We start from the raw sequence: 17,250 nt of genomic DNA, 5'->3' as shown, positions 1-17,250 counted from the left end.
GTATTCATGGTGACTTGATAGACTTAACTACCATGAATAATGAAAACTGACTCTATTACCTCTTAAGTAAAAATTCAGTTTCCAGATAAAAGTTATATGCCATGGGCATCATTCCATCTTCTCTTGCCATTTGGTTTGCCTACAGTGGATGTTGAAACCCTAAAATTAGTTTGTGGCTGAATGTTACAAAACAAAATTTAGTATGTAACTTCTTTAATTTTCTTTAAAATGATAATATTTGTTACATGTTAGAGCACTTTATAAGCTAGTGTCAGGAAGATTTTTATGGTGAAATAATATTGATACTGAGTTGATAAATTGAACTGTCACAATTTTCTACTTTGAATTTGTATAAAACAGGAAGACTAAGGTTACAAAGGATAAGGTGAAGTTAATATGCATTAACGCTTGTGTTAGTCTTCCGCTTTTAATGGAGTTGGTGTTAAGCATTGTAGCAACCAACCTAAAGTGGAAAAGATCAGGTAAAAAATTTAGTGTCCATAAAAACAAACCAGCTACTCAGGTAATACACAATTATTACCAATACAGATATCAGAAATTTCTGCATTGGGAACTAAAAAAGATGATACTCTGTGATATTATAAGCAAAAACTACCTGAATAGGAGGTTAAGCAGGCTGCTTAAATACAGTGTCCTCAAAATAATTAGTGTTAAAAAATAGTACCAGAATAAAAGTAGTTTAATAAAAGAAATTGCTGATGGGGTTCAAGTGTACAGTTCTCTGACCCTTTGTTTACTTCAGGGAAAGGGTTAACCTGTGTACAGCATTGATGAGTGCCCCTTGTTTTCTCTGAAGGTTTATAAACACGGGCTTCCCTGGTGGCTCAGATGGTAAAGAATCCGCCTCCAATGCAAGAGACCTGGGTTCAATTCCTGGGTCAGGAAGTTCCCCTGGAGAAGGGAATGGCTACCCACTCCATTATTCTTCCCTGAAGAATTCCATGGACAGAGGAGCCTGGTGGGCTACAGTCCATAGAGTCGCAAAGAGCCAGACTCCATTATTCTTCCCTGAAGAATTCCATGGACAGAGGAGCCTGGTGGGCTACAGTCCATAGAGTCGCAAAGAGCCAGACACAGCTGAGTGTCTAACACAGACTAACACTAGCCCCTTGTTTTCTCTGAAGGTTTATAAACAAACTATGGGGAAAAAAAAAAAAGCCTAGTTTTGTGTCTAGATATTCTGATTCAATTTATATGTCTTTAGTCTTTTATCGGGGCTTCCCTGGTGGCTCAGAGGGTAAGGCATCTGCCGGCAATGTGGGAGACTCAGGTTTAATTCCTGGGTTGGGAAAATCCCCTGGAGAAGGAAATGGCAACCCACTCCAGTACCCTTGCCTGGAGAATCCCATGGACAGAGGAGCCTGGTGGGCTATAGTCCATGGGGTCACAAAGAGTCAGAGACGACAGTGCTTAATATTACTATATAAATGAATATTCTTGTGTGCCTATCATCATGCTATATGCTTTGAATTTATTATAAATCATTTAAATAGCCAAGAGGTACCCATGTGTGGCACTTTTTATAGTCGATATTACATCCAAATCATGATTCAGATGGATAAACAACCTAAAAGAGTAATTCAGATACTTATTTCATACTTTTTAGTCCACTGATTTATTTCCATCTGATCACTGAATGTACAGTTAAATCATTAAAATTTTAGGTGTCATTGTGTAAACTTATATTTATCATTTCATTATAGTATCTTGTATATTGCTTGGGGACCAGATGGTAGCTCAGATGGTAAAGCGTCTGCCTACAATGCGGGAGACCCGGGTTCGATCCCTGGGTTAGGAAGATCCCCTGGAGAAGGAAAAGGCAACCCACTCCAGCATTCTTGCCTGGAAAATCCCATGGACTTTGGAGCCTGGTAGGCTACAGTCCATGGGGTCGCAAATAGTCGGACACGACTGAACGACTTCACTTCACTTCATATTGCTTGATGGCAGAAATTCAGTACTGTTTAGTAAAATTCTTATAGTAAGATACACATATTGGAAAATAGTATCTTAATCTTTCAATAATAGCTTTAGGGAACCATGAAAAGGGTCAGTTTATTATTTTTCTGTACTTAAAAAATTCCAATTGGACATTTTAACGATAGACTATATGTGGAATTTTATGATACGGTATGCAGTTATGATTAACTTGAAATTTTTTCCATTATAGACTCCACTTTTTGCAAAGGCTGAGTTTGCCTCAGCATCCACAAACTCTTCACCTCAGATTGGTTTCTGTGTGTTTTCCATTTGCAAGTCAGTGGGAGTTAAGCATATACCAGCTGAAAAGCCAAATAAGGAAATGTATCACTTCTCCCAGCAGTTCTAAGTTAACTTGTAAGTTAAATTCAGTGTAAGTTGAAAATGGTTTAAATGTTTTATTAGAGAACACAGTTTGAGTAGCATGGATGATCAAAGTAGTGCATAACGGAAAGTCTTCAGAACATGTCTAAACACACCATCTAACGTTTAATAGTTGCCTATTGGTTGTGCCACGGAATATGTGGAAAGTCTCACTACATGCCTGTAAGGTTACTCTAATCACTTTAAATAAATATCATAGCAGTTATTAAATTGTACTTTACATATGACTAAATGTCTCACCTGTCTGGCACACATCTGGTGTTTTAACAGTGAGTATATTTCCAAAGACAGGGATCTGATCAGTATGGGGATTACAGAGTTTCTCCAGATGCCAGCATGAGTTTGTCCTCTTATCAATGGAAACATTCCTGAGGGTTTTTTTGCTATCACTCTGGAGTCTGGGATTTGAGTTGTGTCTCCACTGGTGATGTTTATAGGATAGAAATGAAAGTGATGGTCCAAGTCAGAGAAAGTTACAGATCTGTAGCCTTTGAGTTTGCTGTCGATTATCCTTTTTTCTTAAGTATTTACATAATGTTATATCTTTCACTAGTTTTTTTTAAGCTAGTGAAAAACATGAAAAACATGTAAGAATGATTTTACCAGTATGCATGTAAAAGGCATGTAAGAAAGTAAAGGTCATACCTTTGTTCTATAGTTTGGAAAATTCTTTAAGCATTGAATAAGCAGATATTTTATTCTGGTTTCTTGTTGTGAATTCTTTGACTAAGAAATTTATGAGTAACATGATAGTCTATTAACATGTTTATATAACTAACAAGAAATATAGAGACTATTCAGCTTTCTGAATTGCAAGTATATAGCATCCCAACTCCAAGTAATCCTTATTTACTTGGGTTACAAACCATGAGACAATTTTCATTATAGGAAAAGAAACAGTAATTTGATTTAGTATCTTTTTTAAAAAAGTCTCTATGATACAACATTCTCGGAATAAAGTTTCTGTTGCTCATAGTTACAAATTGTTAAAGTTTTGATTACTCACTGTCTTGAGACTTGAAAAGATTACTAAAAAAATAATATGTAATATATGAGAATTTAGATTTGGATAATTTTTTAAATGCCATATAAAATTCAGAAACATTTTAAGTTTATGTACTATGGGCATAATTCTACCTAATGCTATTGGTATGTTAAGCCTACTGAAGTTAGTAACCAAATGTCTTTCTTTGTCTTTATGTTTTGAAAAGGGCCAAGGCCAGTTTTTCTGTTGGCTTGGGCAACAAAGTGAAAAGAGAATGCTCCACTTTAAGGGATGTCGGCATCTGAAACAGATAACTCAGAAATGCTTGTCTCGCATCCATGTTAAAACAGATAAACATCCACAGCTATTTCTTTCAAGAACCTTTGCGCTTGCAGAATTAAGGAAGTCATGGCATTCCATCTACTCTCTTGTTGGAGACAAAAATATTATCCTGATGGGACCTCCCGGTGCTGGGAAAACAACAGTAGGCAGAATAATAGGCCAGAAACTGGGTTGTTGTGTCATCGATGTAGACGATGATATCCTTGAAAAAACCTGGAATATGAGTGTGTCTGAAAAATTGCAGGATGTTGGTAATGAGCAGTTTTTAGAAGAGGAAGGAAAAGCCGTGTTAAACTTCTCTGCATCTGGAAGTGTGATTTCCCTTACTGGGTCCAACCCAATGCATGATGCTAGCATGTGGCATCTAAAGAAAAATGGAATAATTGTTTATCTGGATGTACCTCTACTAGATATAGTCAGTCGTCTAAAATTAATGAAGACAGATAGGATTGTAGGTCAGAATTCTGGAACCTCAATGAAAGACTTACTTAAATTTAGAAGACGATACTATAAGAAGTGGTACGATACTCGTGTTTTTTGTGAAAGTGGGGCTTCCCCAGAGGAGGTAGCCAACAAGGTGCTGAGCGCAGTTAAAAGATACCAAGATGTGGATTCAGAAACATTCATTTCCACAAGACACATTTGGCCTAAAGACTGTGAACAGAAAGGTCCAACGAAATTCTTTAGTGAAGCTGTGATTGAGGGGTTAGCTTCTGATGGTGGACTTTTTGTTCCTGAGAAGGAGTTTCCAAAGTTAAACTGTGGGGAGTGGAAAAGCCTGGTAGGAGCAACATACATAGAGAGAGCACAGATACTTCTGGAAAAATGTATACATCCTGCTGACATACCCGCTGCCAGACTGGGAGAAATGATAGAAACTGCTTATGGGGAAAACTTTGCTTGCTCAAAAATCGCCCCTGTCAGGCACCTGTCAGGCAACCAGTTCATCCTGGAGTTGTTTCATGGACCAACGGGATCATTTAAAGATCTGTCTTTACAGCTCATGCCCCATCTTTTTGCACACTGTATTCCACCAAGTTGCAATTTTATGATACTTGTAGCCACCTCAGGAGACACTGGAAGTGCAGTCTTAAATGGCTTTAGTCGTCTTAATAAGAATGACAAGCAGAGAATAGCCGTGGTCACATTTTTTCCTGAAGACGGAGTCAGTGATTTTCAAAAAGCACAAATAATTGGCAGTCAGAATGAAAATGGATGGGCGGTAGGTGTCAAGTCAGATTTTGATTTCTGCCAGACATCTATAAAAAGAATTTTTCAAGATTCTGATTTTACTGGCTTTCTTGCTGTGGAGTATGGAACCGTCTTAAGTTCAGCTAATTCCATAAACTGGGGCCGACTGCTTCCCCAAGTAGTTTATCATGCTTCTGCATACCTTGATCTCGTTAGCCAAGGATTTATTTCCTTTGGAAGCCCAGTTGATGTGTGTATTCCCACAGGAAACTTTGGTAATATTTTAGCAGCAGTGTATGCCAAAACCATGGGAGTCCCTATTCGAAAATTTATCTGTGCTTCTAATCAGAACCATGTTTTGACTGATTTTATAAAAACAGGACATTATGATATAAGGGAAAGAAAACTAGCACAGACCTTTTCACCAGCAATCGATATCCTCAAATCTTCAAACCTGGAACGACATTTACACCTGATGACTAATAAAGATGGACAGTTAATAAGAAGACTGTTTAATCAATTAGAAGAGGAGCATCACTTCCAGATAGAGAAGATGCTAGTTGAGAAACTTCAGCAGGATTTTGTGGCCGACTGGTGCTCCGAGGGAGAGTGCCTGGCAGCTATTCACTCCACCTACAACACTTCGGGGTACATTTTAGACCCACACACTGCTATTGCAAAAGTAGTTGCAGACAGAATGCAAGACAAAACTTGCCCAGTGATTGTATCCTCGACAGCTCATTACTCCAAGTTTGCACCTGCTATCATGCAGGCTTTAAAGATCAGAAAAATCAACCAGACTTCATCAAGTCAGGTTTACTTACTAAGTTCATACAACGCCTTACCTCCACCGCACGAGGCTTTATTAGAGAGAACAAAACAGCAGGAGAAGATGGAGCACCAGGTCTGTGCAGCTGATGTGAATGTCCTGAAGAATCACGTGGAAAAACTTGCACAAAATCAATTCATATGAAAGTTTTCTGAGTAAAAGAAAAAAAATTCTGGTGAAAAGCATGCAGTAATAAATCACAAAAGTTAATTTTGAGTACAAATAACATTTTGTTTTTTATGTAAATATGTATGCCTATATACATATTTATACACTGTTAGCTTTTGGAATTTCAATAGCCTCGCCTCTAGGTCTGTCCATTGTCCCTACACATGCTCCTTGGATCCTTAATCTAGAAGTGACAGAAAGTAGCATAATGCATGGACCCTTGTGCTGCGTTCTGCACCCATGAGGGATATATCAGTTTCTCTTCCCTCATCCCCACTTTTAAATGGACCAAAATGTCTGGAACTCTGACACTTAAAATATTTCAGCACAGTTGTTACATAGTATATCTGTAACCATTATTAGTTCTTTATTGACTAGAAAGATAATTTACACTCTAATGGTTAACTTATTTAGAAGAAATAGTAAGCTCTTCTATTAAGAAATGGCTGGCATTTTTGACTCTCCTCAAATTCCATTTTGGACTATAATTAATTAAGTGGATCCTATACCATCCGGATTAGATAAGTGTTCCAGCCTTCTCTCCCCTTGGAATGTGTATAGTTAAGGTGATGTAGTTTGAAATTCAAGACACAAGATTTAAATCTAGGATGTGATCAACAGAACTACCTAGTAGTAGATACAGAAATAAAATTACATATCTGTTTCAAGAGAAAAGCTTTCCAAAATTCAGAGTATTTGAATAGTCTTAAGTATGGTGTTCATTGGAAGGACTGATGCTAAAGCTGAAACTCCAATACTTTGGCCACCTCATGCGACGAGTTGACTCACTGGAAAAGATTCTGATGCTGGGAAGGATTGGGGGCGGGAGGAGAAGGGGACGACAGAGAATGAGATGGCTGGATGGCATCACCGAGTAGATGGACATGAGTTTGAGTGAACTCTGGGAGTTGGTGATGGACAGAGAGGCCTGGCGTGCTGTGATTCATGGGGTCGCAAAGAGTCGGACACGACTGAGCGACTGAACTGAACTGAACTGAAGTATGGTTATAGCAGTTTTCTTGTGTTATTTAGGCTCTATTCCTATATAATTTGTCAACTGTGTCTTTTTCAGTGAACATTGTCTTTTTTGGCAGCTAAAACCACATGCAATTGATGCACATATTTAGTGTTTCCTTCTTTGTAGTAACAATACATTATAATCATGATTTACATTTGTGAATTTCTTGGATGTTTTATTTCTGAATTAAAAGATTGTCACTGAAAGGACCTGTTAGTGTAATGGACTACTCTCAACCACAAGATGGCATTCCTAACATAATTTGTCTTTGCTGATAATATTCTGCTTCATTTTCTGGGAGAACTGCCTCCACAAAGAAACATATTGCAGGTTGTCAAGAAAAAAATTGTAAAAGTTTAATGAGCAGAAATTATTTGTTTAAAAATTAAAAAAATTAAACCAACTGTGGTAACTTTGGATCTCCAGCTTCTAAAAAGTACTTTCTGAAACCAAAACTTGAAAACCAAGAGCAGTTACAAGAAAATAATGGAGGATTCAAAGTTCACTTCTTCATGCATGTCTTAGTTATTTTATCATTTGCTTTTAAGGATAAGTGTTTCAGTAGCCGATATGTTTAGAAAATACATGTAAATTTTCCTGTGTGTATGATAATTCACTATTTTTCTGAAAGTGGGAGGGACAGTTTTGTTAGTTTTTAAAAGACATGGTTTTTGCCCACGAAACTGTAGTGAAGGAGACAACATGTAGAGTTGTATCAGGTTCAACATAGAAGAGTTATTCTAGACAGTTCATGAGTAAGTAAAAAGTAAGGGATACAGTCAGGAGCTGTTGGATTACCATGGGCCAGTTAGAAAAGGTGTCGTGGAAGACACAGAAGCTGCTGTGAGTCCTGAAGGATGGCAAGATTTTCTACGCGAAAAGGAACGGGAAGTACATTCTAGGTACACAAGGGAAATAGGTACAGTGAGTTGTTCAAGAGAGCACATTCCTTTATCTCCAGTTCGTTCGTTCTCTTTATTTCATGCTTTCACTTTTTCTTAATACCAAGTCTAGCCCTTCCGTCTCAGCTAATGACCTTGCCTCAGTCAAGAGGATATAAGCCATCAGTGAAGACGTGTGTTCCTATCACCAAGTGTCTAAATCTGCTGTACTGTTTCTCTCCTCGCCTGCTCCCCCTGGATTGAATTGGGTGACGCTCCCTCAGGTGTGTGCTGGCTTCTGTTCCTGTCAGAATACTCCTGTCACTTACTTCATCAGGTCTCTCCTCTAGTGCTGACGGGACCTTCCTTACTATACCATTCAGATGCTCTCTTTTCACATGTTAAAAAGTATACGAGCAAAACAAGTCAACATCCACATCCCCCCACCATCTACTCTTTTATTTATGTTCCACTCAAGACCAAGCCTCTTGGAAAAGAGTTGTCTACATGTGTGGTCTCCGCTTTCTTGCCTCTCATGTTGTGCAGAATGTGTAAAGTGTGTGTACTGTTCAGGGAAGAAGAATAAAACAGAAACATGTGCTGCTCCCCACTTTGCTTTAAGAGTAGAACATGCCTCGTGTTTGACACCTGTTGTGGCTTCTATTTGATTACATTTGCTTCTCTCCCTCAGAAGTAACCACTATCCTAAATTTTCTCTTTATCATTTCCTTGTTTATATGTACAGTTTTGCCTCTTTTTAAATTTTATGTAAATGGAATCATACTATACATATTCTTCCATGACTTTGTTTTATTCAATAATTTTAAAATTTAACCATGCAAATGACAGAAGGCAGAGTTCATTAATTACTGTATAATCTGTAGAATGAATGCCACAATCTATCCATTTATGTTAATGGACATTTAAATGGTCTAATATTTATCTGTACTTGTATCCAATAGGTATACTGTTTCATAAAATTTGTATTGAAGGCTAGTGAAAATGAACTTCCAAACACCTGTGATTCTTTCTAATGGTATATAAATATATATTTCATATCTTAGCTGTATTAAAATAAAAATGTGTGGTTTGTTTATAATATGAAAAATTATCAGTTCTTGAGCAATGGTTGTAATTTCTTCTCCAATCTTTGAAATTATTTTACAGTGCTAAAAATATGGCAAATTTGTAAGATTTTTGAGAAAAAAGAAGTGAGATTTTTAATTGGATATCAATGAAAATAGTAAAATATTTTTTCATTAAAATAGAGTTTAGAAGGTAATAAATTTTTCTGTTTGAAGTTTTTGTTAGATTTTAATAGCAATTCACTTCCAAAAACAATCATGGCAAATACTGTTTCTCTCAATCCATTAGATCATTTAAAACATTTTCTAATTCAAACTACTTACAGCATTAAGAAAAAAAGTAGCTGTTTTCATGAGCTGTTTTCACATGAGCCTCAAACTCATGGGAACATAAATAGTAGAGTTTTGTGCAGGAAGATGATTAAAGCCTGTGTATGAAATAGTTATTGGTGTGGGCCCTGTCTGTATACTCCAGCCACTCTTTGAAACTTTATAGATCACATCCTGGGACATAAATCTAGCCTTGGTAAATTCAAAAAAATTGAAATCATTCCAAGCATCTTTTCTGACCACAATGCAGTAAGATTAGATCTCAATTACAGGAGAATAACTGTTAAAAGTGCCAACATATGGAGACTGAACAACACGCTGCTGAATAATGAACTAATCATAGAAGAAATCAAAAGAGACATCAAAATATGCATAGAAATGAATGAAAATGAAAACACAACAACCCAAAACCTCTGGGACACTGTAAAAGCAGTGCTAAGGGGGAAGTTCATAACAATACAGGCATACCTCAAGAAACAAGAAAAAAGTCAACTAAATAACCTAACTCTACATCTAAAGCAACTAGAAAAGGAAGAAATGAAGAACCCCAGGGTCAGTAGAAGGAAAGAAATCATAAAAATTAGGGCAGAGATAAATGCAAAAGAAACAAAAGAGACCATAGCAAAAATCAACAAAACCAAAAGCTGGTTCTTTGAGAAGGTGAATAAAATTGACAAACCACTAGCCAGACTCATCAAGAAACAAAGGGAGAAGAACCAAATCAATAAAATTAGAAATGAAAATGGAGAGATCACAACTGACAACACAGAAATACAAAGGATTATTAGAGAATACTATCAGCAATTATATGGCAATAAAATGAATAACCTGGAAGAAATGGACAAATTCCTAGAAAAGTACAACTTTCCAAAACTGAACCAGGAAGAAATAGAAAATCTGAACAAACCCATCACAAGCACGGAAATTGAAACTGTAATCAAAAATCTCCCAGCAAACAAAAGCCCAGGTCCAGACGGCTTCACAGCTGAATTCTACCAAAAATTTAGAGAAGAGCTAACACCTATTCTACTCAAACTCTTCCAGAAAATAGCTGAGGAAGGGAAACTTCCAAACTCATTCTATGAGGCCACCATCACCCTAATCCCAAAACCTGGTAAAGACCCCACAAAAAAAGAAAACTATAGGCCAATATCACTGATGAACATAGATGCAAAAATCCTTAACAAAATTCTAGCAATCAGAATCCAACAACACATTAAGAAGATCATACATCATGACCAAGTGGGCTTTATCCCAGGAATGCAAGGATTCTTCAATATACGCAAATCAATCAACGTAATACACCACATTAACAAACTGAAAAATAAAAATCATATGATTATCTCAATAGATGCAGAGAAAGCCTTCGACAAAATTCAACATCCATTTTTGATAAAAACTCTCCAGAAAGTGGGAATTGAAGGGACATACCTCAACATAATAAAAGCTATATATGACAAACCCACAGCAAACATTATCCTCAATGGTGAAAAACTGAAAGCATTTCCCCTAAAGTCAGGAACAAGACAAGGGTGCCCACTCTCACCACTACTATTCAACATAGTTCTGGAAGTTTTTGCCACAGCAATCAGAGCAGAAAAAGACATAAAAGGAATACAAATTGGAAAAGAAGAAGTAAAGCTTTCACTGTTCGCTGATGACATGATCCTCTACACAGAAAACCCTAAAGACTCTACCAGAAAACTACTAGAGCTAATCAATGATTACAGCAAAGTTGCAGGATATAAAATCAACACAGAGAAATCCCTTGCATTCCTATACACTAATAATGAGAAAATAGAAAGAGAAATTAAGGAAACTATTCCATTCACTGTTGCAATGAAAACAATTAAATACTTAGGAATATATCTACCTAAGGAAACAAAAGATTTGTACATAGAAAACTATAAAACACTAGTGAAAGTAATCAAAGAGGACATGAATAGATGGAGAAATATACCGTGTTCGTGGATTGGAAGAATAAATATTGTAAAAATGAGTATACTACCCAAAGTAATTTATACATTCAATGCAATCCCTATCAAGCTACCAACAATATTTTTCACAGAACTAGAACAAATAATCTCACAATTTGTATGGAAATACAAAAAACCTCGAATAGCCAAAGCAATCTTGAGGAAGAAGAATGGAACTGGGGGAATTAACCTGCCGGACTTCAGGCTCTATTACAAAGCCACAGTCATCAAGACAGTATGGTACTGGCATAAAGACAGAAATATAGATCAATGGAACAAAATAGAAAGCCCAGAGATAAACCCACGCTCCTATGGACACCTTATCTTCGACAAAGGAGGCAAGAATATAAAATGGAGAAAAGACAGTCTCTTTAACAAGTGGTGCTGGGAAAACTGGTCAGCCACTTGTAAAAGAATGAAACTAGAACACTTCCTAACACCATACACCAAAATAAACTCAAAATGGATTAAAGATCTAAATGTAAGACCAGAAACTATAAAACTCCTAGAGGAGAACGTAGGCAAAACACTCTCCGACATAAATCACAGCAGGATCCTCCAAGACCCACCTCCCAGAATATTGGAAATAAAAGCAAAAATAAACAAATGGGACCTAATTAAAATCAAAAGCTTCTGCACAGCAAAGGAAACTCTAAGCAAGGTGAGAAGACAACCTTCAGAATGGGAGACAATAATAGCAAATGAAGCAACTGATAAAGGATTAATCTCCAAATTATACAAGCAGCTCCTGCAGCTTAATTCCAGAAAACTAAGTGACCCAATCAAAAAATGGGCCAAAGAACTAAACAGACATTTCTCCAAAGAAGACATAAAGATGGCTAATAAACACATGAAAAAATGCTCAACATCCCTCATCATCAGAGAAATGCAAATCAAAACCACAATGAGATACCATTTCACACCAGTCAGAATGGCTGCTATCCAAAAGTCTACATGCAATAAGTGCTGGAGAGGGTGTGGAGAGAAGGGAACCCTCTTACACTGTTGGTGGGAATGCAAACTAGTACAGCCACTATGGAGAACAGTGTGGAGATTCCTCAGAAAACTGGAAATAGAACTGCCATATGATCCAGCGATCGCACTCCTGGGCATACACACCGAGGAAACCAGAATTGAAAGAGACACATGTACTCCAATGTTCATTGCAGCACTGTTTATAATAGCCAGGACATGGAAGCAACCTAGATGTCCATCTGCAGATGAATGGATAAGAAAGCTTTGGTACATATACACAATGGAGTATTATTCAGCCATCAAAAAGAATGCATTTGAATCAGTTTTAATGAGGTGGATGAAATTGGAGCCAATTATACAGAGTGAAGTAAGCCAGAAAGAAGAACATCAATACCGTATATTAACGCATATATATGGAATTTAGAAAAATGGTAACCTAAACCCTGTATAAGAGACTGCAAAAGAGACATAGGCATTTAGAACAGTCTTTGGGACTCTGTGGGAGAGGGTGAAGGTGGAATGATTGGAGAGAATGGAATTGTAGCATGTATATTATCATAAGTGACCAGTCCAGGTTCGACGCATAAATTTTCCTCTGTTCATTTCTTTGCATTTGTGCTTTTTTAATAAAATTCTTTTTTAGAAATAAAAAAAAAAAAAAAAAGAAAAAAAAAAATAAATAAAAACAAATAGCCTCCTTTAAAATCAGAGGTAGAATAAGCTTTTCTGGTTCAAAGAGAGCAAAGCCAAGCAAATTGTCAGTGTCATGGAGAAGGGACCTGTCAAACACAGGAAACCAAACCAACATCATGTACAGCAGTTCTCTGCTCAGTTGGCAAGATTTAGACCAGAGGCCTGTATCAAAAGTTGTTTGCTTCCTACAGAAGGTATATTACTCAGTTCAGCTATTTTTCTATCTAAACTCTATTGCTGTCTGAGTTCTTGGGTCTTTCTTTATTTCAGCAGTGGTAACAATTGTCTTGAGCTGAGGTTCCATGTTCAGATGTGGCGCTACTTGTTCAGTTATTATCATAGACTTTATGGGGATTGTAATGGCCTATACAATGCAGGGTTGATAAAGGCAGGTTTAGTTTCACTTACAAATATTAGGGTTTGTAATTTTAAATTACTTAAATCCACAAGGGGCTATCTTAAATCAATTCTTCTATTTGGTGATGGAGCCCTGAAATTATTTGTTTTGAATTTTATTTACAAGGCTCAAATCAAATAGCTGAAGTTTTCAGAAAATAATTTTACTTGCTCTTGATGCTACATTTTTTTCTGGGACTCTCCAGTCTGTTTGAGATTTTAAGTATAACTGGCTGACATAATATTAGGAAAAGGAGTACGTCAAGGCTGTATATCGTCACCCTGCTTATTTAACTTATATGCAGAGTACATCATGAGAAACGCTGGGCTGGAAGAAGCACAAGCTGGAATCAAGATTGCCGGGAGAAATATTAATAACCTCAGATATGCAGACGACACCACCTTTATGGCAGAAAGTGAAGAAGAACTAAAGAGCCTCTTGATGAAAGTGAGAGTGGAAAAGTTGGCTTAAAGCTCAACATTCAGAAAACCAAGATCATGGCATCCAGTCCCATCACTTCACGGCAAATAGATGGGGAAACAGTGGCTGACTTTATTTTTGGGGGGCTCAAAATCACTGCAGACGGTGATTGCAGCCATGAAATTAAAAGATGCTTACTCCTTGGAAGGAAAGCTATGACCAACTTAGACAGCATATTAAAAATCAGAAACATTACTTTGTCAACAAAGGACCATCTAGTCAAGGCTATGGTTTTTCCAGTAGTCATATATGGATATGAGAGTTGGACTATAAAGAAAGCTGAGGGCCGAAGAATTGATGCTTTTGAACTGTGGTGTTGGAGAAGACTCGAGAGTCCCTTGGACTTCAAGGCGATCCATCCAGTCCATCCTAAAGGAGATCAGTCCTGGGTGTTCATTGGAAGGACTGATGTTGAAGCTGAAACTCCAATACTTTGGCCACCTGATGTGAAGAGTTGACTCATTTGAAAAGACCCTGATGCTGGGAAGGATTGAGGGCAGGAGGAAAAGGGGATGACAGAGGATGAGATGGTTGGATGGCATCACCAACTCGATGGACATGAGTTTGGGTAAACTCCGGGAGTTGGTGATGGACAGGGAGGCCTGGCGTGCTGCGGTTCATGGAGCTGCAAAGAGTTGGACACGACTGAGCGACTGAACTGACTGACTGACATAATATTTAAACAACTGCCAAATCAACATGGGTCATTACCAGAAAATACATAATTTCTTGTAAATTTCACATCTGTGTAGGGTTCTTCTCTATTAAAGTCATGTAATTTAATCCTAAAAGATCTGAATAGTGTATTTATTCACAGTATTCTGAATGTTTTCCAGAATAAGAGTCATCAGGTCAAAAGGTACACCCTCTCCCCTTCAGTGTTGTAGCCTACTATGAAGAAATACTGAACATCTTTCTCTTGAGAAAAGTTGAGTATAACTATTTTACTGGCAACAGAAAGAAGGAAAATATTAGTTTAAATTGGGTCAAGAGCATAAAATTTCTACTGGCCAAAAGTCATACCAAAAAAAAAAGTCATACTGAAATGAAAATTTTAGGGAGAAACCAAAGCTAAAATATCTTTTGAAATATGCAGGTCATTCTTGTCAAAGAGGGAAAAATCACATGTAGGAGATTTGTAATTTGTAAAATGATTACAAATTGTTTGATTTTTCCAAAGGCCTCAGAAAGGGAGATAGCGCCTAAATGTGGTCTCCAGAGTGAGAGGTCCAGAAATTAAATTTTGTTCATGTACACAAAATTGCACAGATTTAGAGATTTTATCTTCTGCTAATCACACTTATAAGAGTTAATATAAACTAAAATGTGCATTTATTGATTTATAATTGTTGATGCATTTTTCTGGTGACCACAGATTTGGTCTTTTCTACCCAAGATTCTTCATCCCTTACATGCCGGGAGCCAGCGAGGGAAATCCTACCCGTGGCAAAGGTCAACTGGGGAAGAGGCCTGACGGGCAAAGGCTAATCAGGACTCGAGGAGCCCCCTGGACTTACCTGAGCATCTACCCCAAAGAAAACCGGAATCTGACTGCTTTACTATCTTACGCCTCTTACCAAGTCCTCTAATACTTACGGGGGCTTCCCCCCAACCACCTTTCTCTGAAAACATTAATTCAGAGCTGTAGTTAAAAAGTTCTCCTTGGCTTAATAGGAGTGTTCCAATCCAGCCCCTCTGATAGCTTTCTAAATTGCATGACAAGTTTGTCCGGGCTCTTAAAACTATGAGTGTGACTGTTTATAGCCTCCCAGCCATGCAAGGACAGAAAGCCTAATATTCTAAAATACAGGAATCTGTTGAAGAAGTTAAAATCATTAGAGTAGTACTAAAAAAGATTTCATTGTTGCATCAATGCTTGCTGCAAAGTTTCCTCTATCTATTGTATCCTTGGAAATATATTAATCACATATAGAGAATATAAGTAGTAGCCTTTGATTTAACCACATCAGATCTTAAGTTAATAAATTCCTTTCTTGTAGCTTACTACACCTGTGCCTTATAGCAATGTAACTTTGTCATATGTCTAGCACCTGACTTTAGGAAAATCATCTTAAAAGAATATAAGACTTTTTCTAGCTAACTAACCTTTGTTAGGAGAAAGGGCCATAAACTGTTAGCAGGCCACCTGGCCAGAAGATGATGTAAACCACCCAAAACTTTTGTATATCACAAGACATACAAAAATGAGCCCTGATCCTGATAAGGGTCAAGACTGCTGACCCCGCGTGATTTTGGCGTGACTCTATACCTCTCTTTCTCTATTTTTTATGTGCACAACTTAGGGTATAAAAGCAGCACTGGAAAATAAAGTTTTGGGCCTTGCTCACTGAAGCTTGGTCTCCCCATGTGGTTCTTTCTCTTTTTCCATCCTTTTCTCTATTCTCCTTTTTCTGGTTGAGATCCTTGGAGCGCTGGGCCCTCTGAGTTTACTTATCTGCCTGGGCTTCTAAGACCCACTTGAGGGGGTGCCCTGGTGGGGTGCCTCCAGTGATTCGAGAGGGCGCCTGCGGCCTATGTAAACAGAGCAAGCCCCGTGCTGGGGTTTTATTGGTTTCCAGCGTAAACCAAGGAATCATCAGCCCCTGTCTCTCTCTTGCTCTCTCTCTCTCTGACGCCGACGCCGTTCATCCCGAGGATACCCTGGGCCATATCGAGGCTGGTCCCCAATACTTACATGAAGGTATCTAGGAGACTGTAGTTCATTTGGCAAATATGAAGTCAAACCACAGAGAGAAGGATAGTTTTCAGGGATATTTCACTCACAATTATCTGATTTATCCAACAACATAGAATACCTCTTGAGTAAACAGAATGTTCTTCCCTGTCTGACTGAAGGTGATTCTTCTCTGAACAGTGCTAAATATATACTGCCAATTTTTAACCTTTGGATTATTATTCTGCAAGATCACACACTTTGGGTGAATATGCACCTTTTTCAGATTTGTTACAAAGCAAAAAATTCAGAGTCGCAATCCCTGAGAACTTAGGTAAGTAATTCAACTTACTACCAGAGCATACAGTAAATACAATCATCAGGACCAGCCAGAAACATGGTGTACCCTGAGAAAGCTAAGTTAGATATTTTGTTAGATATTTGGTTCCCATTAAAATTGATGTTCTCTAAGTATGCGTTGCACTTTTACAGTTTTCTCACAGACCCCCACACCGCAGGCACACTGCAGGGAAGGGCAAAGAGGGACACCTTCTGGCAGAGGTTACCCTCTCCTGTGCTGTCCTAAGCAGCTCAGCTCTGGCAAAGAGAAGTGAGTGAAAGTTGCTCAGTTGTGTCCAACTCTTTGTGACCCCATGGACAAACCTTACTAGCAAAACAAAAACATGGAAACTAACCAAACATCCTCTTTGAAAGGCAGTTTAGAAACCCTTTATTGCTATTCAAACGTATTCTTGGGTCTTCTCACCTTCTAATTCCTAGAAGCTTGTTGCAGTAATCCTAAGCGCCAATGGTATTGATAAACACTATCTTCTCTTTCCGC

At 37.8% G+C, this 17,250-nt stretch overlaps 2 protein-coding genes across 4 annotated transcripts in view; both read left to right on the top strand.

Moving 5' to 3' along the window:
* The window catches only part of THNSL1 (threonine synthase like 1), a 44,513-nt gene extending 37,192 nt beyond the window's left edge, over nucleotides 1-7,321 (top strand). For 2 of the 3 annotated variants that reach the window (XM_088844123.1, XM_055428468.2), the window contains exons 2-3: nucleotides 2,192-2,358; nucleotides 3,597-7,321. In XM_088844123.1, the coding sequence (XP_088700249.1) occupies nucleotides 3,645-5,876 (2,232 nt within the window). In that variant the 5' untranslated portion in view covers nucleotides 2,192-2,358; nucleotides 3,597-3,644 and the 3' untranslated portion in view covers nucleotides 5,877-7,321. The remainder of the gene's footprint in view (nucleotides 1-2,191; nucleotides 2,359-3,596) is intronic. The other variant, XM_088844124.1, reaches the window with a different exon arrangement.
* Nucleotides 1-17,250, top strand: part of GPR158 (G protein-coupled receptor 158) — a 548,344-nt gene that overhangs the window by 126,190 nt on the left and 404,904 nt on the right. The window lies entirely within an intron of this gene.

This window comes from Moschus berezovskii, chromosome 15 (assembly GCF_049115385.1).
Source record: "Moschus berezovskii isolate FMDL1 chromosome 15, NW_MosBer_1.0, whole genome shotgun sequence".
In the NCBI taxonomy this organism is placed as follows: Eukaryota; Metazoa; Chordata; class Mammalia; order Artiodactyla; family Moschidae; genus Moschus; species Moschus berezovskii.
The sequence above is the reverse complement of the archived record's forward strand: the minus strand, read 5'-3'. Positions and strand labels throughout refer to the sequence as shown.